This window comes from Felis catus, chromosome C1, assembly GCF_018350175.1.
Source record: "Felis catus isolate Fca126 chromosome C1, F.catus_Fca126_mat1.0, whole genome shotgun sequence".
Lineage (NCBI taxonomy): Eukaryota > Metazoa > Chordata > Mammalia > Carnivora > Felidae > Felis > Felis catus.
In genome coordinates this window covers 13,807,230-13,834,650 of record NC_058375.1, presented here as the reverse complement: position 1 = coordinate 13,834,650, position 27,421 = coordinate 13,807,230, and the positions used below count along the sequence as shown (strand labels likewise).

Sequence of the window (27,421 nt, the reverse complement as noted above, 5' to 3'; positions counted from 1 at the left end):
CCGCCATCCCGCCGCTAAGCCTCTTGGTCATGGGCAGTCTCGCCAGCTGGGGGCAGTTGAGCCACATTTTAGAAAGCTCCACTGACAACACAGAAGCAGTCTCATGGTTTTCCTGCTCCTGATGGTGGGAAATCAGATGACCTTCCTTGGTCTTATTTCCTAGATTGAAGGTCTGGATCAGTCTTCTCAAAAACCGGGTCTGACCTCCCATTGCCCAAATCCTGTTGCTTACCAGTTCAGTATGCTGTGAAAGAAACAATGTTGAGCCAGAGCAAGAAGAAATGCTTGCTCTCTTCCCTGTTTTCAGGCCCATGTTTTGGTGCACACACACCTGAGTGTGTGTTTCCCTAGCCTAGCTGTCTGAGAGCATGATATGGTCCAGGGACCCCACCAGTATCATCAGTTAACGGTGAGAGGTCTTTGGGGTGGGCGCACCTGAGTGTTAGGTAATAGACCCTCCTCTTGACTCGGGGGTTCTCAGTGGCAGAGTCATCCAGCTCCAGATTGGTTAGCGTCACTTGAGGTGAGCAGGGCGAGGAAGCCCCTCCCCTTGTTTCAATAACACAACTTCCGTATGTTGCCTGTGTGCTTATTTTGGTAGACTTTCTCTCCTCCACCCTTGAGTTTCAGAGGAGATGGCTGACAGTGAAGGCTCTTTGAAGTATATTTGGAATCACCTCTGTGTTTCTTGTCGCTTATGTCTTAAAATGTGTAAGGGGCTGGATGAGCTTTCCCCAGAGTGTCCGTGGAGCCAGGTGGCATGTTCTAAATCTGAAAGTGCCTCTGCCGACCCTCTTAGAGTATCTTTATGCCATCCCTGCTGATGCGTCCTTGTCTCTGTCCTTTAGGAGGAGAATGAAGTCACTGAATTCTTTGTGACTCTGGAGAAGGACCCTCAACAAGAAGACTTCCTACAGGGCAGGATGCCCGGGAACCCATATAGCAGCAATGAGCCAGGCATTGGGCCACTTATGAGGGATATAAAGAACAAGATTTGCCAGGACTGTGACTTGGTGGCTCTCCTGGAGGACGACAGCGGGATGGAGGTAACGAGCTTAGGACATTGCTACCCTGGTGAAGAGCACGGGCTGGGGTCACATCCAGGTTCCTCCGTACTTAGTAGCTGGTTAGCCTTGGGCAGGTAGCTTGCTCCAGCTTCCTCATCTATAAATGGGGCCAGTGATTCCCACCTGCCTGCCTTCCCTGGTGTTAAGGTTAATTACCTGTCCGGGGCTCTGTCCGATGTCTGGCATGCAGGAAGCGAATGGTTTGTGGCTATCGCTCGTCACCAAGTAGGATTCTGTTGTTCCCGATGCTCTGGCAGAGATTTCCCGGGGATTTTCGGGAGTTAATTAAGTTCCTAAATACTGGCACGGTGGCCCCTGTGCAGATTTCTGGCCCTGTGTCTGATGCCTCCTGGCAGGCAGCCTCCAGGGTCCGGCCTTCTCATCTGAGGGGCGAAAAGCTTGTTGGGTAAGATGGAATAATTGCTTTTTCTGGCAAAACCTGAAAGGGAATCCTCAGCAGGGGTTTTTAACCTGGAGTCCATGGTTTGGGTTAAGGGTGTTTGTAGCTTCTGCAGTTGCGTCCCACGTTCTGTGTGTTGTGCACACACGTGCCGTTTTTTTAGAGAGGGAGAGTCTGTAGATCCAGGACGCAAAACCGATGAGTTATGAACCACTGCCGTGAAGAGCCCTTTGTTCTTGAAACGCACTCGCCTTGTAATTATTTGGAACAATAGCCTCATCTTCTCTTCTGTCCAGCTTCTAGTGAACAATAAGATCATCAGTTTGGATCTTCCTGTGGCCGAGGTTTACAAGAAGGTCTGGTGCACCACAAATGAGGTACGCGGCTTGTTTTCTTGCTTGGAGGTGGGGTTTCACTTTCCTGACTTGTGCAGACTGGTACCGGGAGGAGCCGCTCATCGTCACTTGCCTCGCTGTAAATAGCGCTCACACGGCCGTGCCTCCCTGTTCGTGGTTGTGGAGAAAACCAGTCGTCCTCCTGTTGAGGCCTCTGGCCAGAGGTGGAAGAGCTTCAGGAGAGGATGGACGTTCTTGGCCATGCAGCCGGCGAGGCAGCGCCAGAGGAGGCGTGTGGTGGGGAGTGTGCGCTGTCTCGTAACGCCCTGTGTGCGGCACCTCTGGACCGAGACGAAGCCTCTGCTTTCAGGGGCCTGCCCGCTCCGAGCATGGCGCTGGCGCTGCCAAGGCGCGAGTGTGATTTCTTTGTTACTGGAGGGGAGACTGGGGTGCAAACAGCAGTTGTCCTTGAGGGGGGGAGACGGAAGGAAAGGAAGCCTGGCGCTCTGGTCCTTGGGCCACCTCGGTGCTGCTCGACCTCTCCTGAGAGTCTCAGATAATCCGCTTCCTCCTCCCTCCTCTTCTGCTCACCTCTCTCCCCTGTCCCTTCTTTTCCTTCTCCTCCATTTCTTTCCCTTTCCTTCCCGTCTTTTCATTAGGGGGACCTTCTAGTAAGCGAATCAAGGAAGTAATTGGAGTACAGCAAACTAGTTGCCCGTGAAGCACAGTGAACTCCTCTGGATTTAGGCCCAGATGTTTCTGGAGAGCTTCAGATGCTAAATTGGTAGTGTTGGCTAGTACATCTTGGCCTTCATTCTGTCACATGTTTTCGCTTCTCTCCTTTCTGTTCTGTGCCGGGAATCCTGGTCCGTGGGTACTGCTGCCCGTTGGCAGAGGGTCACACGGGAGATTGCCCCCCTTCAGCGCGTCCCGTCGTTGGCACTTGAGCGTCAGAACAGAATGATACAGATTTAATCCGTGAGGCACACAAAAATTAAGATCAGGCTTCTGTGGCTGCCCTTGTAAATGGTGGTTTGGAACCCAAAGAGCGTACATGGGCGTCTCCGCTTTTGAACCATGAGGCAGGATAGAGAGGAGGATCACTTGCCCTTCACAGTAGTGCCCAGCCCACTGAGGGCTTCTTCTGACAAAGTGCAGGCACCTTTTTTAACTCTACGCTCTTTTTCCCTGATAAACAGCCTGTCTCCTTAGCTACTGACTAGAGCCTGTTCTGTTTCCTAGGTCTCTTTCTGTTTCTGCCCTTGTTCTCTGGCCATTCTCTTTCTTAGTTCCCACTGGGCTTCCGTAGCTGGGAACACTTCTGCAACTGGCCTTTCTGGAAAGTTCTGTCCCACGAGGGTTTCTTGTCCTGAAGCTGAGCACGGGCTTAGAGGCAAGCAGTACTGTGGTGCTGGCTCGTCACCTTCATTTCGTGCAGTGTGACTTCAGAGCCCTGTTTTTTCTCTCCGAAATGAGAATAATGTCCATGGTAGAATGCCTAACTTAGTACCCGGTATATAGTGACCTCTCACAATCCTCCAATTTAGTAAAGTGCTCTAATCTTCTAATTTGCAAAAGACTTACTTTTAATCATTCCATCAGGTTAGAGGTTTTAACTTGAGTAACTTTGGAAGAATCCTTTTCTTGCTGTATTTATATGAAGACCTCAGGATTGGCTTATGCTCTTGCTTTTGATTCCGGAGTCTTGAATCAAAGCTCTTTGATCTCACTGATCTCGTCTTACTTGTCCGGATTCTTTGAGTAGTGGTTCCCATTGGTTAGAGTTTGTGCTCCTGAAGGAAGCACAGCTGGGAATTAGGCTGCGCTTGTTATTGGATAACTTTGAAAAAGCTGCTTAACCTAGTTTAAGAGGAGATCTGAAGTGCTTGATTAGCACAGAACTTAGCACAGAGGAAAGCATGGGTAGATGATAGCGATTATGGTTGTTACATACGATTTCGAAGCAATTAAATGAGATTGTGGTTATGAAAGGCTCACACAACTGGTCTGTGGTAGACACTACATGAAATAAACCTCCTTTCCCCGATGTAAGTTGCAGCGCACGTGGATTCCAGATGTTGTGATTAGGACCTTGTAGAGAAACAGGAGCGAGGCCAGGTGTTGAGTCCCTTTCATTTCCCGGACCTGCTTACAAGCACCTTTCTCCCCATGTCTCTGCTCAGGGAGAGCCCATGAGGATCGTTTACCGCATGCGGGGGCTGTTGGGTGATGCCACCGAGGAGTTTATCGAGTCCTTGGACTCCACCACAGGTAGGCCCTTCCCACAGACACTGGTGCACATTGCATTAGAGGTCTGGGGCCAGTGAGTGGGTCACATCCTGGGATTTACGGGTGTTCTGGACACACTCCCCTGTACCTCTGATCAGAATTGACGGGAGATTACTTCCCCAACTGAGAAAGATTACACGTATCTATGGCCCAGTTCGCACACCTCAGGGGTTTTAAAACAAGGCCAAACAAAACTTGGGAAATAAAGTGCAGTTGGCAACAAACTTGAGTTCAGATTGATTTTTAGCTTAGTTCCTCCCCTGCCCCCGATGGTGGTGGTGGTGCTTGTGTTTTCACATACTTGAGTAAATAATTTTAATTGGCTTCAGTCTCATAGTTTATATCCAGTATTGACCCCTTTCGTTGCTATGCTTTTGTCGGAGGTTAGAGAAAGGGCACTGGCTGTCAGCCTAGAAGGGGATTATCTGTTTTATTTCCATCTGTATCTTTCCCTCCATTTCCGCTTGGCCTCCCTCCTCCCTCAGATGAAGAAGAAGATGAAGAAGAAGTGTATAAGATGGCTGGTGTCATGGCACAGTGTGGGGGCCTGGAGTGCATGCTCAACAGACTGGCAGGGATCAAAGACTTCAAGCAGGGACGCCACCTTCTAACTGTGAGTCGGGGCGGCAAGGTGGGACCGGTCCATTGTTTTGAGAGAGGCCCCTGTGGAGGGAAGCTTGCAGCCACTGTGCCGGCACGCGTAACCCTAGAGGGCGGCTTGGTGCCCTGGGCCAGTGCAAGCCAGTGGAGGGCCTGGCAGCTTCCCCGAGCTCTTGATTCTGGAAACTCCCCACTCCCCTGCTTCTTGGCTGTCCCCGAAGCCGCAGCGGTGATGGCGGCCTCCTGCTGTGTCTTCTTTAGCCACCTGTGGAACCAGTGCCTGTCTTTCCATACAAAACTGCACTCGAGTCAGTTACTCTTATTCTTGCTTTTTAAATTGATTTCATAAGGTAACCCTTTCGGGCTTTTTTGTAGGATTTGGTTCGGGAGTTCATCCAACCATCTCCTGAGGAGTAGAGGATCACAAATATTACTCTATTTATTATTTTCAGCTGCAGAGGAGATGAGAACGCATATTACAGTATTTGTGTTCTACGTGACCTATGTGGAGAATTAGAATTGAAAAAGCAACTAAAAGTAATTAAAGTTTTAAAAATGTAAAAAACGAGCCATTTATGTCTTAATAAAAGAAGAAAACCCACCTGTGTCTTAAGGAAAACTAAATAAACGACCTACATGGTTCTGAGTTCCCACAGGCCATGAGTTTTGGGATCTTTCTGGTTAGTATTTGTTAGATTCGGAGTTACAACCGGAATTTCCCTAAGACAACAGGGAATTCTACTAGGAATTGGTGTCATTGCCATTTTAAGAGATGGTAGAGATATGCTGAGGCCACGTGACCTACTGCTGGAGAACATTGCTGTTCAAAATGCCAACCTGATCTGAGATCTTCCCCGCCTTGCCATGTCCCCTCAGGAAGCACTTTTCCTTACTGTTCCCTGTACTTCAGGAAGAGTACTTGCTGATTGTACATGACTGCTCTCAAACATTTCTGTCTTGTTCGTCCCCACATCTTACACTCTCAGATAGCCTCACAGGTTTTGACTGGCTTTTCTTGTCAGGTGCTCCTGAAATTGTTCAGTTACTGTGTGAAGGTGAAAGTCAACCGGCAGCAGCTGGTCAAGCTGGAAATGAACACCTTGAATGTCATGCTGGGCACCCTAAACCTGGTAAGGGGTATGGGCTGCAGAAGACAGAGTGGGCCTCAGAAGTCCTGGGTCGGGGAAGGAGCATCCGGGCTCAGATGAGAAGGGTTTGTGGCCTTTTCAAACTCTTCATCTGTCTGGCTGACTGGCCTGAGGCACGGATCATTCAAACCGTCCCTTGTCCTGCTGGCTCACCCCTGTGCTGCTGCCATGACACGTGAGAACTTCCTTGTCTGTTTCCTGAATCCAGAGACAAGAGGAAGTTTATAAAACAGTCCAGACTACATACCCTAGAAAAGTAATGCCCTTGTCCTTGGGGCAGCCAAGATAGACATCTGGAATATCACAATTTCATTGTGTGCAAACATCCACACGCTTGTCCCCCCTCCCCCCCCGCCCCCCGCCCTCGCGCACTGATATCTGGGAAGTAAGGCCATGAAGGCATTGGTGAGCAGCAGATCCCATCAGCATGAGTGGTTGTGGTGTTATCCCCAGACTGACTGGGTCTCCTCCTACAGGCCCTGGTAGCTGAGCAAGAAAGCAAGGACAGTGGCGGTGCGGCGGTGGCCGAGCAGGTGCTTAGTATCATGGAGATCATTCTGGATGAATCCAATGCTGAGCCCCTGAGTGAGGACAAGGTGCGTGGGGCCAGTCTGTCCATCTGCAGACGCTGGGAGCATATGCGGTCTCGTTACCAGCAGCAGGCTTGTTTGCGTCTAGCTGTGTCCAAAAATGGTTGAACCTGCTCAGGTCATAGAAATCACAAAGCAATGGTGACATGATGGCATTGAAGCCTGAAATCTGCGGATTTGGAGGAAACGAAGCTGCTGAGGGTATTCGTTCACTCAGAAGCTCTCATTAATGGAATCCTAGCATGTTCCAGCTCATAGACAAGGGTCTTAGCCCAGCCCCTCATTGCCCAGTTGAGGGAACTCCAAGTGCGGAGAAGCTAAGTGAGCTATTCCGTGTTACGTAGTTGGCTGCTGGCAGAATCAGGCCGAGAACCCAGGTGTCCCAAGTCCCAGTTCAGCTTCTCTCTGTTGTGCCCTTGCCTTTCCCCATCCCTTTTGGTACTCATGTTTCCCCCATCCCTGTTGGTACTCATGCTTTGGCTAGAGGTGGGACCAAGTGAGCAGCAGGCAGCCTGCGTTCCCTCGGGGGAGGGGAAATTGTGTTAGCGTTTTTGACCACGTGAGACTATTAATAGAGCCGCGCAGAAACTTAGAAACTAGTATCGAGTGAAACTCATACCCAGGAAGCGCCAAGACGGCTTTTCTAGTGCTGCTTCTGAGGGAAGTGGGTGACCTCTGGGGTTCAGATGTTGGCTGACCGAAGTCCTGACCCTGTTACCGGACCCTCCGTCCTCCTTCCCGCTGCAGGGCAACCTCCTCCTGACGGGCGACAAGGATCAGCTTGTGATGCTCTTGGACCAGATCAACAGCACCTTTGTTCGCTCCAACCCTAGCGTGCTCCAGGGTCTGCTTCGCATCATCCCATACCTGTCCTTTGGCGAGGTGGAGAAGATGCAGATCTTGGTGGAGCGCTTCAAGCCGTACTGCAGCTTTGACAAGTACGTGCTCGCATCTCAGCTACGGGAGGGTCCTCCCAACGCCCGGGCTCGTCCTGTGGCCTAGGGAAGACTCGCCTGAAGTTCTGTTAGGGTCATGCACGCCTGTCTGGCCTTTAAGGGGTGCATCGTAACGGGGGGCTCAGCGTACTGTTAAGTTGGCTAAGCAGAGACGGTAAAGAGGCTGGTGAGGTGGGGCAGGGGTGTGACGGGAGGGAGAGAGTCACGGGTGCAAAAAGCGTGAAGACGCGAGAGAGCGTTGGGAGCGTGCGGCACACGGCGGGAAACGGGGAGTGGCGGGAACCGGATCGGCATCCTCATGTCGTACTTGACCCTGTACACTGTTGAAGGTCGTCAGCCGAGGGAGCGCCACGGTGCACGTTTGTCGTTCCCTTCACCCCCTGAGGCTCTGCTCTCTCCTGCAGGTACGATGAAGACCACAGTGGCGACGATAAAGTCTTCCTGGACTGCTTCTGCAAGATCGCAGCCGGCATCAAGAGCAGCAGCAACGGGCATCAGCTGAAGGACCTGATTCTCCAGAAGGGAATCACCCAGAGTGCGCTGGACTACATGCAGAAACACATTCCCAGTGCCAAGAAGTAAGAATCGGCTCTGTCAAAGCGACTGCTTTCCTTCCCTCTTCTGGGTCCTTTTCTCCTTCATCGTTGTGGCTTAAAGCTTCATGTATTCCCCCCTTGGCCCTCCTCGGAGTCTCCCTCCTCTTTTGGAAACCCTCAGGGTGACCACTCCGCCACCTCACAGCCCTTCAGGGCTGGGGAACAGGTGGCAGCTTGTTGCTTTCTATTTGGAATAGTGCTTTTCGTCTGGCTGCCCGGCCGAGCTAGGTGATCCTCTGTGATTGTTGATGGCCCCCTTGAAGGGTCACAAGTAAACAAGCCAGAACAGGTCAACAGCTGGTTTCCAGATAGGTTTTGCCCCTCTGGTCTGCTCATCTGCCTTCTTTTCCTTTGCAGTCTGGATGCTGACATCTGGAAAAAGTTCTTATCTCGCCCGGCCCTGCCATTTATCTTGAGGCTTCTTCGGGGGCTGGCTGTGCAGCACCCTGCCACCCAGGTGAGTGAGTGGCCAGCATGCTACTTAATTCTGGAGGCAGGGCGTGTACGGTGCCTTCACCTCTTCTCATCTGCCGTGACCGCCTCGATTAGCCTCAGGGTGTGACTTCTCCTAGCACGGAAGAGCCCCAGAGTATGGGGGACTTGGAGGTTATCTCGTTCAGCTCTGTGTGTGTGGAGAGGCGCAAGGTCTCCTTGTGCTCTCCTCATTCGACTCCTTCTTACGTGGGGCTTTATTTTCTCGTGGGTCAGCGGAGCAGCAACCGGACGGAGGGTGTGGCCGGCCAGAGTTTAAAACAGTTTAATTTCTGGCTTTAGTCGTTTGGGTCTCTAGGGACATTTATAGTACCATCATCGCTGTTTTCTGTCCTGGTTCAGACAGCTAGAAACTTCATTCTCAGAGAAACCCACCATTCCAGTCTGCTGCTCATCCTTGATCTGTCCCCCCTGGGCTGGAATATCCGTTACCCCTCACAAATCCTGACTGGCCCAGACAGGTGGCCGGGCTGGAATTTTTCTAAATCAAGCTCTTCATTTTGAGGTAATGGTAGGTTTACGTGCAGTTGTTAAATAATACAGAGAAATCCTACATACCCATTTCTCGATGGTAACCTTTTACAAAACCACATAGAGTATCACAGTCAGGATACTGACATTAATGGAGTCAGGATCCAGGGGAGGTTTGTCATCACAGGGATCCCTCTTGTTGCCCTTTGGGAGCTCTGTCCACCTCGCCACTAACCACTGGCCACTACTGATCTCTCCGTGGCTGTAGTTTTGTCACTTGCAGAGTGTTCTGTAAATGGCGTCAGACAGCATGTAACCTTTTGGGGTTGGCTTTTTTCACTCCGCATAATCTTCTGGGGGACTCCCAGGTTGTGTGTATTGATAGTCTGTTCCTTTTTATTGCTCGGTGGTGGTCCATGGTGTGTGGGTTCCCCAGGTTGCTTAACCGTTCATCCGTTAAAGAACATCCGGGCTGTTTCCAGTTTGGGGATGTTACAAATAAAACTGCCGTAAACATTCACATGCAGTTGTTTTGTGCGTGAGTAGAACTCTTCATTCCTCTGGGATAAACGCCTAGGCATACACTTGCTGGGTACATAGCTGCATATTTAGTTTCAGTAGAAACTGCTGAGCTGTTTTCTAGAGTGCTGCACCCTTTTACATTCCCACCGGCAGTGCCTGAATGATCTTCCTCTGCATCCTCCTCACCACCCGGTGGTGACACTGGCTTTTAGTTGAGCCCCTCTGACAGGTGGACGGTGATAAGCTCCCTGTGATTTCAGTTTGCGCTTCCCTGATGGTTAGTGGTGCTGCGTGTCTTTCCATGTGCTTCGTCTGCGTGGCTTCAGCAGCCTGTCTGCTCGTATCTTTTGCCCATCTTTTAATTGGATGTTTTTAGTGTTGAGTTTTGAGCGTCCTCAAGGGCTGGGTTTTCCCGTGTATAGTGTTCTGCATTGAATGTCATTCCACGCTCTCATTTGGTGATCTGTCCTCATAGCTCATCCCAAAAGTAGGGTAGCTTGGCTACAGGAGAGATTCTTCCCTGTGTCTCACCCCGGTCTCAGTGGTTTCAGACTTTTGTTCAGTTCATTAGAGATGGTCATAATTAGCACATCTTTGTGGAGGTCATTCTTCTTACAAAGGAGTCTTCACGTATATTGGTTTCTCTGTTCCTATAACGTGTGTCTTCTATGTGGGTGAACCCAGGAGTGCGGCTGTGATGTGGCCAAGCTCAGGTCAGGTGGTTTCCAGGCTTCTTTGTAGTTACTAAGTTGAATTACTTTCTCTAGACTAAGGCTTAATCTAGTTAGGAACGTGGCGTTCACACTTGAGGCCATTCTCTTCCTAGCAACGCATTTTTTAAGCACCTGTTGTGTACCTGTGCTGTACTAGACTGAGGTGACATTGGTAACCAAGGCGGTCATAGCCTGTGCTCTGGGAACTCACTATCTGGTGGAAGATAGAGTCACATTCATGTTGATAGCTGAATAGTGACATAAGTGTAGTGTGAAAGGGGCCAAAGGAAAGAAGATGCTTTTAGAAGAAAGTACGGCACCTGCCGAGGCTTAGAAGCCAAAGGATACTAGAATTGCACAGTGGGGGTGAGGCATGGCGCGAGCTGGTCCCGGTGCAGCATGGGTCCAGGGCGCATTCTCCAAAGAGAGGAGTGTGCATTTTCTCCTGAGGGCCGTGCCCCCGGCCATGAATTGGCAGGAGAGGAGATGACAGACAGGAGAGACGATTGGCTTTTATCATACTCTAGGTAAGAGGTGATGACAGCTGAGCGGGCGCACCAGGTGGACAGCGGGTGGGTTCAGCAGCCGTCTGGGAGGCAGAGTGAATGGGATTTGGAGGTCAGTTGCCTGTGGCGGGTGAGGAAGCCGGACGAGTCAAGAACTCTGCTGTTTCTGGGTTGGGCGACAGATGAGTGATGGTGTCCTCGAAGGAGGTGAAGAACCCAAGGAGGTTCGAAGTGAGGTGCGGTGGGGGCATTATGTCAGGCTACTGCTGTTGTGCGTCTGCTCGCCCGATTAGAGTGTAACCCTCAGAAGGCCGGGTCTTTGTTCCCCTAGCACGTAAAGCACTGCTTCACACACGGATGCACGCACGCAGGCGCACAGCTCACACCCAGCGTGCGGAGGTCGGGGTACCTGTGCAGCAGTTCAGTAGGCAGCCACACCGTGGGCTCAGCATTCAGGAGCACGAGACGTGAGCTGACCTGTAGCTTTGCTGACGGGTCAGTTTGAAGCGTACCTGCTCTGAGGACAGGTTTATGAGCCCGTGGGTGATCCGGGTTGAGTGCTGAGCTTTCATTTCACGTTGCAGGTCGGTTCTGTTGTTTTCCACGTATCGTTAAATCCGTACAGTAGCGGTGGACATGGATGCACTTGTGCAGGGGGCGGGGGGCTGTGGGTGGCACGGCGCTCCTCCTCGGCTCACCTGGAGGGCTTTGTCGGGTCAGCCCTGCCTGCGTGTTCTGTCCTTCACCCGTGTTGACAGTGCAGTGTTGTGGTGCAGCGAATGCCGGCCTTCTCGAGCACGGGGGCTTCTCGGTCATATCTGTTCTCTAGACAAAGTGTCTTCTCATCCCCACTCCCACTCGGAGTCGCACCTCTCATACCCCTATGTTGAGGGAATCCTGGGCTCCCGGGTGTGGTGGACACGGGGCTTCTGGAGGAAGAACCGAACACAGTCGCTATGAATGTCACGGCCTGCTCTGCCCTGTGGTCACTGAGTCCACTACCCAGGCCTCTGCAGGTGCTGCTTCTCTAGGGCATCTTACCCGAGCCCCTTTCTCTCTCCCAGTGCTGGCCGCTTTACATCCAATTATCTGTGACGAAGTTTTAATCCTCACCACAACCCTGACATTATCACCACTTTATAGGCCAGGGCACTGGAGCCAAAGAGCATAGTGCCTGGTCAGAGGTCAGCGGCAGGGCCAAACCCTCCTCCATTTGTCAGAATCTTTTGAAGCATGTGTTCGAAAGGTCTGATCGAAACTGAACAGATGACGTGAGTTTGCGTGCATTCTGCTGAATTTTCTCAATCTGTCAGCTCCTGGAGAGCATGCTGACTCACGTAATTGGAAGCATACATTTCTCTGGTCTCCACTTGGTAGGTTCTGATCGGAACGGACTCCATCACCAACCTACATAAACTGGAGCAGGTGTCCAGCGATGAGGGCATTGGGACCCTAGCAGAGAACCTGCTGGAGGCATTGCGGGAACACCCTGATGTAAACAAGAAGATCGATGCTGCCCGCAGGGAGACCCGCGCGGAGAAGAAGCGTATGGCCATGGCAATGAGGCAGAAGGCTCTGGGCACCCTGGGCATGACGGTAAAGCCACGTTCTGGGAGTCCCCACGTTCTTGTCCACACTGTTGGGGAAGAGGCAGCCATGCTTCGGGACAGAGCTGGGCTGGTGAGGAGAAGGAGGGAGCTAGGTGCACCTTCCTGACAACCCCTCAGAGGTGTGACTGTTGTCCCACCGCCCAGATGGGGCTCCGAGGTTAAATGACATAACGAGTTCACAGAAACCATGAGAACGGGGATGATCACTCCTGCTCCCAGGGGATTTACTGCTTGCCAGGCACTGTGCTTAGTTAGGCACCTTGCTTGTAAGGTTTTATTTAAGCCCTTGTGTGACACAGTGAGGCTGATCTTACCATACCCTTTCTCTGGTTGGAGTAACAGAGGCTGAGAAGCACAGGAAATAGGCCAATGCTCATGCTTAATGAGGGGTTGACGAGAGTTTGAACCCACGTCGGTTGGACATGATGGCCTGTGCTCTCCTTGCCCCGGGTCAGAAGCAGCGTAGTCTTAGGAAAGCCTTCTCCGAACCAGCCAAGCTTGGGTGTCAGCAGTTTTAAAACTCCCATGGGAACCGTGAAGTGAATCCTAATGCGACAGCCCTTGGCAGCTGGGACTTGGGATTGCCAGCACGAAGAAAGGGGGCTTTTTTGGTGGCAAGTGGCAGCTAGCCAGGCTTCCAGCTGGTTAGTCTCCTCTGCCTCAGTGGTTCCTGGAGGAAGAGAGTAGAAGAATCTGGGTCTTTGCCCTCACTGGAAGCCACCTACAGAGGTTTCCTTTCTGTGACTTGTCCTTCCAGTGCCTGTGGAAGGGCAGCCCTGTTCCTGAGTGTCCCCAAGCTAGGTTGGGGGGCGGCGGGTGAAAATCCCCTTCTGACATGTCACTTGGGTTTCCCCTACAGACAAACGAGAAGGGCCAGGTCGTGACCAAGACGGCGCTCCTGAAGCAGATGGAGGAGCTAATTGAGGAGCCGGGTCTCACGTGCTGCATCTGCAGGGAGGGGTACAAGTTCCAGGTATAGCGCTCGCCCTGGGCTGGGTGCGCAGCCTGGCCCCTTGCTCCGGTGGCGTCCTTCTCCCGCCGGCCTTTTTGTTCTTAGATGGGCCGAGGTTGAGGCGTGTCTCGGGGCCAGCTGCCTCTGTAAAGGGAGGAAGGCAGACTGATCTGAACACGAGGCTTCATCATCACTGCCACCACCCCCCACCGCCCCCCCCCCCCCCAGCATCACCACCCGTTGGATTCTTTCTATATGCCAGTCCTTGTGCCCAGAGCTTTATGTAAACGGGTAATTCTGTTTTTAAACCTACAAAACAAAGCAAAACAAGGGTCACGTGGCAGAGCCAGAACTGTAGCCCATGCTTCTCTGACTCCAGACCTGGGGCTTTTAAAAGCACATCGTGCTGCTTTTAAGCAGGATACCTGGGGAGAAGCTCAGGACCTCTATCCAACTAGATTTACGACGGACAGGAACAGGACAGCATGGGACCTGCTTGTTCCCCTAAAGGCCTACAAGGCGTCCTCTTCCCCTCCAGCTCGAGTGTCCTGCTGAGCGTCCACGTCACTGAAGGGCCACAAGCCTCGTAGGTCCTGCTGTGGCACAGGCTGCTGGGAACTGCTTGATAAGTTTTATAAAGCAGGGGACTTAGCAGGAAGGCGCTGTATTCTTCCTTTTGAGATAAATGAAGCAAAAAGGGAAGGATGTCAGTTGAGGCTTCTGTATTAGCCTTTCCATCTGCATGGCATCTGCTTTATTTTGGTCGTTCCCCACATTTCTCATCTCACTGGGACTGTGCCCAGCCGAGTGCTTAGCCGAGAGACCAAGGTGCTGACCATCCCCCCCCCTTGAGTGCATTCCTTCCTGGGAGGGGAGGTCCTCGGCTCCCCTCTCTTCGGCTTCGCCTCCTCCCGGAGCCTGCCTTGGACTTCGCCTCACCGCTCCTCCTTTTCATGGTGTCTTTGCAGCCCACAAAAGTCCTGGGCATCTATACCTTCACCAAGCGGGTAGCCTTGGAAGAGATGGAGAATAAGCCCCGGAAACAGCAGGGCTACAGCACCGTGTCCCACTTCAACATCGTGCACTACGACTGCCACCTGGCTGCCGTCAGGTAGGCCCTAGCTCCTGCAGAGTGGCTCCTCAGCCAGGCCTCTGGCCCTTCAGAGCAGTGGACACCTTGCCCAAGGCCCCGTGCCGGGAGCGGGGAGGGTGCCGACCCTGAAGTTTTCATCTCCGGGGATTAGGGTGTCCGATGTCAAACCACGCAGGCCAAGAGCCATTTGTGCCGTGTAACTAAGAAATCCATTTGGCGTTTGGCCTAAGGCTGGAGAAAGCAACCTTGCTTCACGGAAGCAGCGAAGCTGGCATTTACCATATTATGATACAAAGGGCTAATTCTCTCTGGAGTCAGGTGCACGGGCTAACTTCTTTCCCTAGTGTTAGCAAACTCTGCTCCGCCCCCACGTGCCCAGGTGCCTGGTTGCCAAATCAGTTCCAGTGGTCACTTGTCCCTGCTCTTCTCCCAATCCAGGCTGGCTCGTGGCCGGGAAGAGTGGGAGAGCGCAGCCCTTCAGAACGCCAACACTAAGTGCAATGGTCTTCTTCCGGTCTGGGGGCCCCACGTCCCTGAATCAGCTTTTGCCACCTGCTTGGCAAGGTGAGTGTTGAGCAGTGTGAGTGGTACGGAAGACGGGGTTCCCAGGAGATGGGGGAAAATCAGTGATCAGCTTGGCCCGAAGGCCTGTGACTGTCGTTGAGAACCCTGGTCCCTTCCTTTGAGTGCTGGCAGGGAAGCTATCTGGAACAAGGAGGAACTCGGCCGCAAGAAACCGGCACCCTCAGCATCTGGTGCACCACGTGGAATTTCTAGTTAGTTGCTACCTCTTCTCCCTTGTTGATCTCAGGGCATAAGACACACCACCCTGACTTTGTCCTTAAAGCCAAAATTTCCCATATTTGTCTTCTGCAGTGTGTGCCTGTGAGATTTAAATAATGAAAATAGCTCAGTCCAGGGGGATTATCGGGCTCCTTTCAAGCCTCCCTTGTCCTAAAATCCAGACTAGAGTCACTAAGGCTTTGAGGAGGTCCTCGCTCTTGCTGCTGCTTGGTGGAGTGATGCCCCACCCCGAGTCCTATTGTAAAGCTGGGGGATGGAAAGGTACCTGGCAGTAATCAGGATGGGCAGCATATTAAAACGCCTACCACGTGCTCTTACACACATTCTCCGGTTGAGGAATTTGCTGAGGTCACATAGAGCCCAGGCTGATGGTAGCACGTATTGACATAGAAAAATGTCTTTCAGGGGCACCTGGGTGGCTCAGTAGGTTGAGCATCCGACTCTTGATTGCAGCTCAGGTCATCATCTCACGGTTCATGGTTCATGGGATTGAGCCCTGCACTGGGCTCCATGCTTACAGCATGGAGCCTGCTTGGGATTCTCTCTCCATCTCCCTCTGCCCCTCCTGCACTTGCGTACGCGTGCAAGCTCTCTCTGAAATACACGTTTCTTAAAATAGAAAAATACGGGGTGCCTGGGTGGCTCAGTTGGTTAAGCGTACGACTTCAGCTCAGGTCGTGATCTCACAGTTCGTGGGTTCGAGCCCCGCATTGGGCTCTATGCTGACAGCTCAGAGCCTGGAGTCTGCTTCGGATGCCATGTTTCCCTCTCTCTCTCCTCCTATCCTGCTCATGCTCTGTCTCTCTCTCTCTCTCAAAAATAAACATTAAAAAAATATAGGAAAATACTTCTCATTTGGAGGTTAAAGAAAAAATTCTTATGAATAGATCACCTTGTAAGAACGAATACTTTGCACGTTTCTTCTTCTAAAGTGTGCTAGGTTTGGCTGTGATACGTTCTGTGACATTTGTCTCTCAGGAAATAGGGCCCCCAGAACTAGCGAGGTCTTCTCAAAGCTTGGAGGGCATCACATTCAGTCATAACAGAAATGGAGTTGTCATCTGCTCCGGTCTTCCTACGGGCCACAGTTCATGTCCTCAGCCGTCCCCTTCGTTCCTCAGTCTGCTTATGTGACCTTTGCAGCCATCGGGCCGGGCTGTGCCGAGGGGGCTCTCCCTTCCAAACTGGGCTTTCCCCGGGGAGCTCGCTTTGCTCACAGCGTTCATTCTGCTTCCCCGCAGGCACAACACTTACCTCCAGGAGTGTACGGGCCAGCGGGAGCCCACGTACCAGCTCAACATCCACGACATGAAGCTGCTCTTCCTGCGCTTTGCCATGGAGCAGTCGTTCAGCGCGGACACCGGCGGGGGCGGCCGGGAGAGCAACATCCACCTGATCCCCTACATCGTCCACACTGTGCTTTACGTCCTGAACACGTCAGTATCTCGCTCCCCGTTGGGCGTCTGGCCGGCCCGCCCCGTGCCCCTCTGCCCAGCAAGGTGTCAACTTTTCTCTGTCTGCCCGAGTTAGTTCCAGGGCAGATGGCTGGCCTCAGGTAGCCTTTACTGAAGCACGCGTGTTCTGCGGCTTTCCAGAGTCACACAGAATAAGGTGACTTCCTTTCCAGAACGGTTCCGTCTCCCCCGAGTGGGCAGTTGAAGGCTGTGTCCTTGGACTGACGCTCCTCCGCCCAGAGGGGAACCAGGAACTGGGAGAGGCCAGCCCACCAGAGAACCTCCTTAGCTTCTACTACGATGTTGCCTCCACTACCCATAAGACTCGGTGCTCTTGGGTGGGGAGGCCATGGATCAGAACCGCACATAGTCACTGTCAAGGGGACACAGGGTGTTACAGGGGAAGGTTTCATAACTGGGGGCTGCGGCAGAACCAAAGACCTTTTTCATAAATGGAAGACTGGACTTGGATCCTGGTTTCTCCCCCGGTGAGCAGTGCTTCTGGCACATTGAGGGTAGGAAGTGTCGAAGATTGGAAAAGTTGGCTGATAACCAGGAGGAGAGTGGGTTTGTATTTTTATCTGTGTGTACATCACGGAGCAGTTAGACTGATAGCTAAAAGTGTAATTTTAAAGAAGCAGTTAGGGTAGCAAATAGCATTCGTTCATACCAGCCCAGATGTTAAAAGCCAGTTAGAAGGTTTAGTAAACTTTGGCTCCTGGTTTGAACAGTTTTGTGCTTTTAGGCCCTGTTTTCCAACAAGAGTCTCCTACCTGCTTCGGGCAGGGAACTGGCCAGCTGTTGAAAGACTGGGTACGGTCCGCCTAAGGCAGCTGCAGTCTGGGTTAGGCAACAGGACAGTCTGTCTCTTGTCCTTTCTGGCCTTCTGTCTTCACCAACGTTGTTTTCTCCTTCCCTCCCATTTCCCGGTGAGATAGAAGGCTGAGCTCCAGAGCGCAGGCCTCATCGTTAACAAGATGCACGGGCAGGTCTCTGTCAGGGCGTGACATCCTCTGCTAAACTGCTGAGACTCTCAGACACCCACATCATCGACGGCACAGATGTTCTCGCTCTCCAGATCGCTGCAGGCCCCAGCAGTGCTAACTGCCGGTGTTTGCTCGGCCTTTGACAGAGCCGTTGGCTCTGCGGAGACCTGTCTCTTGGCAGCTGTGCGGCAGAGCGGACTGCCCCGCTCTCCGGCGGGGTGCGCGGCGCCCAGAGAGGCAGCGTGACTCGCCCGGCTGAAGAGCCAGTGACCACAGGTGTCCTGTGTTTCTCAGGGGCCACGTACTGGTAACTCAGGCTCGACCCCCTTGATCAGGGAGGGTGTTGGCTGTGTCACGGATGTGTCTTGGTCAGTTAGAGCCTCACGTGGAGGCTTCCCGCAGAGGCGCTGTTGCGCAGCCATAGACTGCTCCCCCAGCTGGTCGCTTCACCTTGGCATGAGCCTGGTCACGTTTGTGTATACAGGCAAGTAGGTCATGCTGTGAGCCAGAGCAGAGTGGGGCAGGTCCTACGGTGGCAGAAAGCTTCTGACTCCCGGTTCTGGAAAGTCCAGTCGAGTACATCCATCTGTGCCATCCTTGTCCATTCTCAGCAGAAGGAAGCAAGCTGTCCTTGCACACGGCCCCCTTCTGCTTTCCCACAGTCCGGCATTTGCCGGTGCCGTCTGTAGGCCTGCTGGCTTGGACTGTCATGGCTTTTGGGGTTCTGTTTTGTTCTCCTCCGCACCACCCCCCCCCCCCACCTTGGGATAAGGACAGGGCGGTAGGTGCTCTTGGCATGAGAGCACCACCCAGGTGATAGGGTCAGGGATATGCGGTCAGGAAGGCCTCCAGTGGGGTCTCTGTGCCGCCCCAGTGCCGCTCACCGAAGCTCTGTGGTGCTGGGCAAGGGCCTTTATGTGGATCAAGAGCGTGGAGGGCCAGCTTGGTAGCCAGACTGCCAGGGTTCAAAGCCTCATTCTTCCATCCCCAGCATGCGATTGTGGGCAAGGTAGCTGTCTTCTCTGTTGCGTCCTCTTCTGTGAAATAGGTGTGGATCCGGTACCTGTGTCCTAGGGCCGTTGTCAGGATTAGGTGAGATGATCCATTCAGGCTCCCAGAGCAGTGCTTGGTAGTAAAGTTCAGGACCATGTGCCCACAGTTTAGGCAGGAGAGAGAACAGGAAGCAGTGCTTGCTCGGAGGCAGCTGTTCGAATGAAGGAGGAACACAGACATGTAAGGAAACCATGAGATACGGAGGGTGCAACACGGGAGCCAATGCAAACAGCCTAGCTCTGGGGACTACGTGGGGCAAGCGAGAACACGGGCTGGGTTGCAGAGTCAGGTTCTGAACACACATTGGCTCCCTCACTTACAGACTCACTGGCTTAGGGAAGGTCACTTCGCTTCTCTAGGCTTCAGATACCGTGGTAAGAAGGTGCTAGCTGTCACCTTCCAGAGTCGTTCGGTCACTTTGTTGGTGGAGTGTTTGTGACCTTGTCCGCCATATGCAGGGGGCTCAAGAGCAAGTAGGTGTTTGGAATCGTGTCAGAGCTGAGCTAGGAGTTGATGGGGGCAGGGAAAGTGCCACCAAGTAGGGCTTAGAAGGGAAGAAGCAGTCCTTGGGGAGGGGGTAGGAGGGCTACTTAAGAGTGGGTGGCCATGTTTCGTGATCCAAGCGTTCAAAAGCTTAAAAGAAGACGAGATGTTGACCAAACCTCCTCTCCTCTTACCGCTGGTACCCTGCTTCTGCCCTGGTTTCATCGTGTCCCTTTTGTTCCAGAACCCGAGCAACTTCCCGAGAGGAGAAGAACCTCCAGGGCTTTCTGGAGCAGCCCAAGGAGAAGTGGGTGGAGAGTGCCTTTGAAGTGGACGGGCCCCACTATTTCACGGTCCTGGCCCTCCACATCCTGCCCCCCGAGAAGTGGAGAGCCACACGCGTGGAAATCCTGCGGAGGCTGCTGGTGACCTCTCAGGCCCGGGCAGTGGCTCCAGGGGGAGCCACCAGGTCAGTCTCTGCCTCGGGAAGTCCCGTCTTCTGGGCTGCCTGGTGCCTGGATTACATATTTCCCATTGTGTGTAAAAGCTGCTTTGCAGCGTGTGTGGTAAGTGAGGGCCTGCTCGTTTGCCTCGGTCATTGACCCTGTCCCTTGTGGTGCCAAGAGTCTAGGCCCGATGGCCAGCAGGTGCCTTGGCCACCTGTGGGTCTCATGTTCAGCCTCTGGAAAGGTGGAGTGAGGCTTGGGTCTGTGGAAGATTTCAGAGAAGCAGCCAGCCAGGCGCAGGGTGAGACTACTGGTGAGGAGGATGAGGGCCAGCAGGGAGCGAGGGCAGGTGACTGGGTTTTCCCCGTCTTGCTGGCCTGGCCATGAAGTGGGAAAGCTTCCGCATGGCTGCACTGGGGATTTTCTTTTCTGACCATGAAAAGCTCATTATCTCTCTCCCTGGTCACATTCCTGTGCTGTCTGCCCCACGTTCCACGAGCCTTTCTTCTGTTTCTCCTGTTCGTGTGGACACGTCCCAAAGAAGGAACGATCTTTCAAGGAAGGAAGCGTCTTTGTTCTCATGACCTTGTGCTGTGATTTGGGTCAGATGGGCAGCATCTTGAGAAAAACAGCCGTAAACAACAAGAAGCCCTTTGAGATGACCACAGGGTTGCCACACGTTGCGTGGACTCCGCGGGACTCCTCTCTCGGCTCATGGTGGCCCATGTGCTGTGTCTGCCTCCCCTGGGCTGGAGAAGGGTGTGGGTTTGTCAGCTTGCTTCTGGCACTCCAGGGAAATCTTCACTTCTGGAAGATCTATTCTTGTCTGTCTGCCCTTGCTAGGATCCGAGGGAACATTTCCACATTTTCAGGCTTTCAAGCCCCTGATAATGACAGACCAAGTGGGCACAGCCATGTGCCTGGATCGGCACCTGGTGCCTGTTACCCCCACCAGCTCTGGTTTATCCGCGTTGCCAATCAAAGGCCCCTCCACCCTCAGAGAGACTAGGTCAGAGCTCTGCTATTGAGTCCTGCCAGTACTGGCTGCTCTGTGTAGAGTAGGAGGGGGTGAGTCTCATTCAAGTTCCCACCCAACCCATGCCCCCTTTCAGACGTATCACTGTCCTGTGTTTCCCAGAGTCCAGAGCATTCGTGCTGAGCCAGCCGCTAGAAATCAGAAGTTCGATCTGGAAGGTAGCAGGTTGTTCGTAAGCCAGGCTCAGCCTGGCCCTGTGAGAGCGGCTGTCTGCTGGGCACTGGCCCTCGGTGGCAGCTGTGAGATTTGAACCCACAGGAGCCGTTTTGCTTTCAGTTAGGAGACCAGGACTCTCTGCTGTCCTGGGCAGTGGGGGAAAAGCCCATCTGTTCACAGCTCACTTAGGAAATCCAGTGGAGCTGCCCTCGCGGCTTGCCATCTTCTTTGTTGCAGTTTGCTCGCCTTTATTAATTAGCCTTAAATAATTACGTTGGGCAGGTCGCTCGATTCCTGCTTACCAAAGCACAGCAGCCACCGAGTCTGGCGTGGGGTGGAGGCCTGAGTCGGAGCCCCTGAAACAGGCTGGGGGAGGTGCCGGGCGTGAGCCCTGTATTGGGACACTCTCCGAGGAGAGACTGTGCCGGAGGGACACTCAGAGGGCGTCGTTCTGGCGGCTGGGCGGTGTCCCTGGCAGCAGCAGGCTTTGTCCTGAGTCTGTGATGGGGTGGGAGGCAGTAGCCGATACAAAAATCTAGGAATTTGCACCGAGAGAAGTTGACCTCTTGTGCATGTTTTACATTCAGGAAGAAGGGTTCCTCTGCCAGGAACTTGTAAGTCGTTAGGCCTGGGACTTAGGCTTCCGTCCGAGCCCTATCTGGTGTCCTGTGGGCAGCAGGCAGAGTCACGAGTGGGTGTCGCCCTTGCCCCCAGGTGGGCCTGGCGGCAGACCTCACTGTGGGCTGCCGAGTCCGCACGCAGGGCAGGTGGGAGACAGCGGGTGCCCTGGAGGATATGGGGGTGTAGGGAGGGAACGGGAAGAACATTGTAGCAAACAGAATTGTCTGACTTCATTTTGTTAATGAATTTACCTTTGCTGGGTGTACGTGTGGATGCCATCCCGGGCCCCACAGTTCCTTCTCTCTCTCTTTTTTTAACGTATATTCATTTTGGAGAGACAGAACATGAGAGTGGGGAAGGGGCAGAGAGAGGGAGACACAGAATCCGAAGCAGGCTCCAGGCTCTGAGCTGTCAGCACAGAGCCCGATGCGGGGCTCGAACTCACGAACTGCCAGATTATGACCTGAGCCAAAGTCAGTTGCTCAACGGACTGAGCCCCCCAAGCCCCCCTCACCCCCCACCCTGCCACACAGTTCCTTGTCTTAAGGCCCATATGGGACGGTCTCACTTTATGATTCTTACCTACACACAGACACTTTAATACTCAATTTTAGTTCTCTTAGTTACGGACTTTGTTCTAGTGTGTCTTAAGACAGAATTTCTGTGACAAGGGTTCATCTAGCTTTTATTTACTGCAGATGTGAAGGCAGTTTGCAAACAAAACGTCTTGTAGATCTCGGACGGTAGAAACTGAATCCTATAGCAGAGGGGTGTCTGCTCTCTCTGCGTTTCATAGTGGCTTTACCACTGTGATCTAGTGTCCTTGCTCCTCAAGCCAGGAGTGCCTGCTGAGAGGGCAGAGGATGGTGTCCCAGACCGCCCCCGCTATTCCAAGAGCCCGCTGGCCTTGAATCCTGCGCTGAATCGTTAGGTTGGGTAGAGCTGGTCCTGGGCAGAGACCGGGACTGTGGCGGTGGCTCTGGGACAGCCCAGGATTTAGGAGGTGGTGGTTGCAGCTTCCATCCTGGATGTTACTGTTGCCCAGGGCCAGTTTTCCACCAGCTCGCCTTTTTTTTTTTTTTTTTTTTTTTTTTTTTTTAACACAGCCCGTGGTTAACAAATCCCTGTGTTTGGCTGGTTTAGTCTGCTGACTGTATTTGTGGAAATGGCTCCCAGCGGGAATGTGAAGGCTGAGGTAGAGCCCTGTTTCCCCTTCACGTATGAGGTCCTGGCAAGTCCGAGAGCTCGTGTGGGGCTCAACAGAGCAGGGATGCGCGGGCCTCCCTGGCATCTCTTCATGGCAGTGGCCTCTGGTTGCCACGTTGCACGTGGCGTTCCCCCTATTCTGATTCACCCTGATCCGGAAGAGAGTCAGTCCTAAGGAGGAGTATTTCATGGATTATTTTATAGTAAGGAAACCCCTGGGTCCAGGCTTCAGAAGTTCTTGCCCACAGCTGCTTTTTCCCAAGAAGATAGGCAAGTAGCTGACGTGGAGAGGTGCGTAGATTCCTGGATCCTTGACTTGCTCTGCTCCATCCTGGCGTGTATCCCTCCAGCGTCTTCACGGACATGCAATTTGATTTTCTTTTCCAGGCTGACCGACAAGGCAGTGAAGGACTACTCTGCTTATCGCTCTTCCCTTCTCTTTTGGGCCCTCGTCGATCTCATTTACAACATGTTTAAGGTAGGGAAGCCATCGGAAGCTCGACCGCCTTCTGCAAGAGTTCGAAATTTTTGTGCTGCTGGCTCTGACCCCACGCAGCTGCGGGGCGGCTGCTCCCCCTCTGGCCTCTGCTGGGAAGCGAGCTGCCTCCCCTGCGGAAGGATTTCCACCGTCGCTTAGACCCTTTCACCTGCGACGTCCGTTTGTAGCCCAGACCGCTCCTGTCACCTGGTCTCAGGCCTGCTGCAAACTCACTTCCCCAGGCAGACCTTCCCTCCTGAGTCACCCTCTGTTTGCCCTTGGTCCCTCCGTTTGGGTAAAGTCCGTTGCCTTGTGTGAGTGTGACCTACTCCAGCCTAGCTTCCAGTAGGGACACTGCTCTTTGCCTTGAGAGAGTCAGAGGGTTTGGGGATGGTTCCTTGTACAATCTGAATGAAGCATGGTGAGATCCCCTTTTCCTGGGGAAATGCAGATGTGACACCTGCAGGGAGGAGTAGCGGTCTCAACTTGTAGCCTGTAAGTGACACGGTGCATAATAAAGGGGCTGCAGGAGGAATGACACGAGACTTTGTTGTTCCTGGAACCAAAACACGTCCTCCAGGGGAACTTGGATGTAAATGGGAGGGCTGCTTTTTGGCATCGAGAAGGCCTGACTGACTCGAGGCATTAAGTAATCCACCCCCGGGCCTGTCTCCTGTCGGTTCTTGTAGAAGGTGCCTACCAGCAACACGGAGGGAGGCTGGTCCTGCTCTCTAGCGGAATACATCCGCCACAACGACATGCCCATCTATGAAGCTGCTGACAAAGCCCTGAAGACCTTCCAGGAGGAGTTCATGCCAGTGGAGACCTTCTCGGAGTTCCTCGATGCGGCTGGTCAGTGTCAGGATTTTCTCTCTCAAAAATCTTCTACAGCAAAACCCATGTCTGTCTTAGAGGGGCCAGTCTTAGCTTCCGTCTTCACAGCAGAAGGAACGCAAGCAAGAACCAGCCTGTCGGTCACTGCCAAACGGTCTGGGAGAGATAAGTAAACACCAGGCCACTGGGAGCAGGAACAGCAGCTGGGACATGTGGGGACTTACTGCGTCCCACGCCCGGTGCTGCTCAGTGGGTATATGTGTTCGGGGTGGAACTGTGGTTACCCCTACTTCATAGGTGGGGTAACTGAGGCTGTAAAGACTAGAGGAGTTTCCAGTGGGGCATACCTGGAAAATTGGTAGAGCCTCTAAAAAAAAAAAAAAAAGAACCTGAAAAACATGGGGCACCTGGTGGCTCATTCAGTTGGTTAAGCGTCCAACTCTTGATCTCAGCTCAGGGCCTGATCCTGAGATCGAGACCTGATGTGTCAAGAAAATGTTCTCCCCAGATCCCACCATCAGGAGAAAGCCTCCACTAGTATTTTTCTTGTGTGTCTTCACCCTCTGGGAGCTCCACTCTCAGGGGTCTCTAGCGACGCTCACAGAATTCTGCTTTCCTCCCAGCCCTGCGCCAGCTGACGGAGGTCCCTGTGTGCCGGGGGCTTCCAGTTTGTGCTTTGCGGTGGCCTCGGCAGAAGCCGAGCACCGTCATGGACCTTTGTTGGCCCAGTGCTACCCCCGCTGTCTGGTGGTCACACGTTGACATCGCTCAGCTCAGTGTTTTTGTTAACTTGCAGCCTCGACGTTGTCCCTGAGCCACACGCCTTCCCAGGAGCCATTCCTGCCCGAGAGCCGGTGGCCCGTGTATTTGTGTCCTCGGTGCCATGCTCTGGGGAGTGTGTGAGCAGAGGCTGTTGGTGGGGATGGAGGGTCTGAGCACGAGAGGAGGGGGTGGCAGGGGAAGGACGGTGTTCACCTCGGTTCATGGCGTCCCAGCCATCCTGCAGCTTGCAGCGTCGTCGCCGGCCTGAAGCAGGGGAGAGCGGGACCTGCTGGGCAGGGAGCCTCTGTAGCCTCACGCCGGGATCGGGTTTTTACGGCATGATTTTATTACTTCATTTAGACTGGCAGAAAATTTCAGAATACCAGACACACCCTGCTCAGATGCAAGGGCAAAACCACCTTCCAAAACCAACAAGGGGTGATCGGTGCCAACCTTTCCCCCGTTAGCACGGATGCTGGGGAGAGGACTTGGGCGTGAATGTCGCCAGGACTCGGGCTTAACAGCTTGGCGGCCGTTAACTTTGAGCGCCCTGCTTGGGGGCCACAGAGCCCCTTCTGTGCACTCGCACATTCACACGTGGCCTCATTTAATCCCTACAGTGACCCAGGTAGGACTTGTTACTGTCCCCGTTTGATGGTTGCAGAAACGGAGCTCCCGAGCTTTGGCAGCTCGCTCGAGACCCTGGGACTAGTGGTTGGAACGAAGCCCAGCTGAGCCCAGGGCCCTGGTACTGTGCTCTGTTCCTCGTGGCCCTTGGGGGCACTGGTATTAGCTTTTTCTTGGCCCCGGCCCCTTCGAGAGTATGCTTCGTGCTGTGGACTCTCTCCCTCCAGAAGGCCCCTCTGCTTTGCACAGAGTGTCAGCAGACGAGGGGCTCCCCTGCGGTGGTTCGTGGACCTGGGTTAGAACCTCTGCCCTGGGGGTCGTAGGGATGGTCTCTGCCACTTTAATGCCTTGGAACACACAGTGGCGCCTGGTTGCAGAACGTGACCAATTCCTCTTCCAGAACGAGAGTGCTTGCTCAGTGACTGCCTCCCTGTCATCGCCAGTGTGCCTGGGAGCAGCGTGTCAGAGCTTGTCGGGGCACATGGTGTTCTCTGCGTGGATGCGGCAGCCATGACTCAGTGGGCTGGGGGCTGTGCGTGCCTGCGCCTAACCCACCCCTGCGTGCCCCTGTTTTCCAGGTCTGTTATCAGAAATCACTGATCCTGAGAGCTTCCTAAAGGACCTGTTGAACTCCATCCCCTGAACATCACACGGAAACTGCAGTTAGCAGAGACCGAAGCGAGCTTGCCTTCCATCCTCCGTGTTCTTCCCTCGTGTGCATCGATCCCCTCCCCCACGGGACGCGCGGCACCACTCCTCCCCCCCATGTCTTGGAGTGGCTTGGGGTTTTTAGGCTTCCTGTTCTGTCTTGTGTGTGTGGTGCACTAGCTATGAAGTTGTCTGTAACCCAAGCCGTGGAAGGGCCTGTGCGTACCTAGGCGCCACGCGCTGTCCTGGCCGACTCCGCACTCGCGTGTGCACATCTTGGCAAATAAACGAGTGACTGAGCACACACTGAAACAGAAGGTGTTGCCTGCTGCTTGAACCCACCCCGAGTGTCCCTGGCCAGACGCTGTCCTTGGCCGTGTGGCTCTTTCTGGCATGAGTGCAGGAAGACGGACGAATCCGCGTCGCCGTTCTTGTCAGTACCTAATGGAGCCTGTCCGCCTGGCCCGCGAGCTGGGGCAGCACCTTTGAGTCTGAGCTTCCTGAAAGCAGACCCCTCGGCCTCCCTTAGTTTTTCGGCCTTACAAGCTGGAACCCAAAGACCCGTGGAGCCGGTGACTGCAGACCTCGGCTGAAGGCGGGCTCAGTGGAGCAAGGGTGCTTGACGATCGGGCTAGCTGCGCGTCAGAGACCCCGTGGCGACTTCGCTTCAGGGTCGCTGTGTTAGGAGAGGGCCCGGGGCAGGCCTAGAGCCAGAGTAACGAGCAGCTTCCCTTTGCTGACCTTCCCTCTGCCGGTGTGAGTGTGTGTGTATGTGTGTGTGTTTCTAGTCTTCCCAGCAGCCCTGCAGGAGAGGGCCTGTGAACGGGCATCATTTGCCCAGGGCTGCCCCACCAGTAGCCACCGGAGCTGTGAGTCTGTGCCCCTGAAGCGCTGTCCTGCCCCGCGGTGGCAGCTGCCTTGAGGGCGCGAGACCCGCTTTCCCACGTTCGTGGGCAGTGGCCCCGTTGCTGGCGAGGCAGCACGACTCGCAGGGGCCTCTCCCCAGACCCGGGCAGGGCTGCGCTAGACGTGGCCTCATGGGGAGGAAGAACTTGGTGACAGCCATCTCCTTTGGTCGCCTGTGGGCTCTTCTGCCGACTGCTGCTCTGAAGACCGCCGCCTCTGTCTCAATGCCCAGCTTATGTGGCTTGTTCCTCAGGCCAGACCATTCGGGACAGGAGGTCCCCTCGGGCCCCTTTAGAAGACTTCCACATCCCTCCCTCAGAGTCTGACCGGGCGGCCACAGGCAGGCGGGAGTGTCCTGCTTGGGACTTCGCCAGAGAGACAGAGGCGATTTGTTGCAAGAGCACGGCTGGAGGCCCCGGCAGGCGAGAGCGTGTGTGTGTCCAGGTGCACGAGTGCACGTCGGTGTTGGTGCTGGGCGAGGGGCATTCTGGGGGGCTGACGGGCGTGTCAGGCTCTCCTCAGATCCCAGCCCTGCCGCCTTTCATGTCTCTGCAGCCTCACCTGTAAAATGGGCATATCAC

The 27,421-nt window shown here is 53.8% G+C and overlaps 1 protein-coding gene across 10 annotated transcripts in view; it reads left to right on the top strand.

The window, feature by feature from the left end:
- Positions 1-26,246, top strand: part of UBR4 (ubiquitin protein ligase E3 component n-recognin 4) — a 131,493-nt gene extending 105,247 nt beyond the window's left edge. For all 10 annotated transcript variants that reach the window (XM_045035180.1, XM_045035182.1, XM_011284581.4 and 7 more), the window contains 18 exons: positions 849-1,046; positions 1,764-1,844; positions 3,986-4,073; positions 4,577-4,704; positions 5,714-5,821; positions 6,316-6,435; positions 7,177-7,367; positions 7,790-7,963; positions 8,339-8,438; positions 12,063-12,281; positions 13,155-13,268; positions 14,216-14,358; positions 14,779-14,904; positions 16,386-16,580; positions 19,365-19,589; positions 22,973-23,063; positions 23,753-23,915; positions 25,865-26,246. In XM_045035180.1, the coding sequence (XP_044891115.1) occupies positions 849-1,046; positions 1,764-1,844; positions 3,986-4,073; positions 4,577-4,704; positions 5,714-5,821; positions 6,316-6,435; positions 7,177-7,367; positions 7,790-7,963; positions 8,339-8,438; positions 12,063-12,281; positions 13,155-13,268; positions 14,216-14,358; positions 14,779-14,904; positions 16,386-16,580; positions 19,365-19,589; positions 22,973-23,063; positions 23,753-23,915; positions 25,865-25,929 (2,529 nt within the window). In that variant the 3' untranslated portion in view covers positions 25,930-26,246. The remainder of the gene's footprint in view (positions 1-848; positions 1,047-1,763; positions 1,845-3,985; positions 4,074-4,576; positions 4,705-5,713; positions 5,822-6,315; positions 6,436-7,176; positions 7,368-7,789; positions 7,964-8,338; positions 8,439-12,062; positions 12,282-13,154; positions 13,269-14,215; positions 14,359-14,778; positions 14,905-16,385; positions 16,581-19,364; positions 19,590-22,972; positions 23,064-23,752; positions 23,916-25,864) is intronic.
- Positions 26,247-27,421: the final 1,175 nt, after the last annotated feature.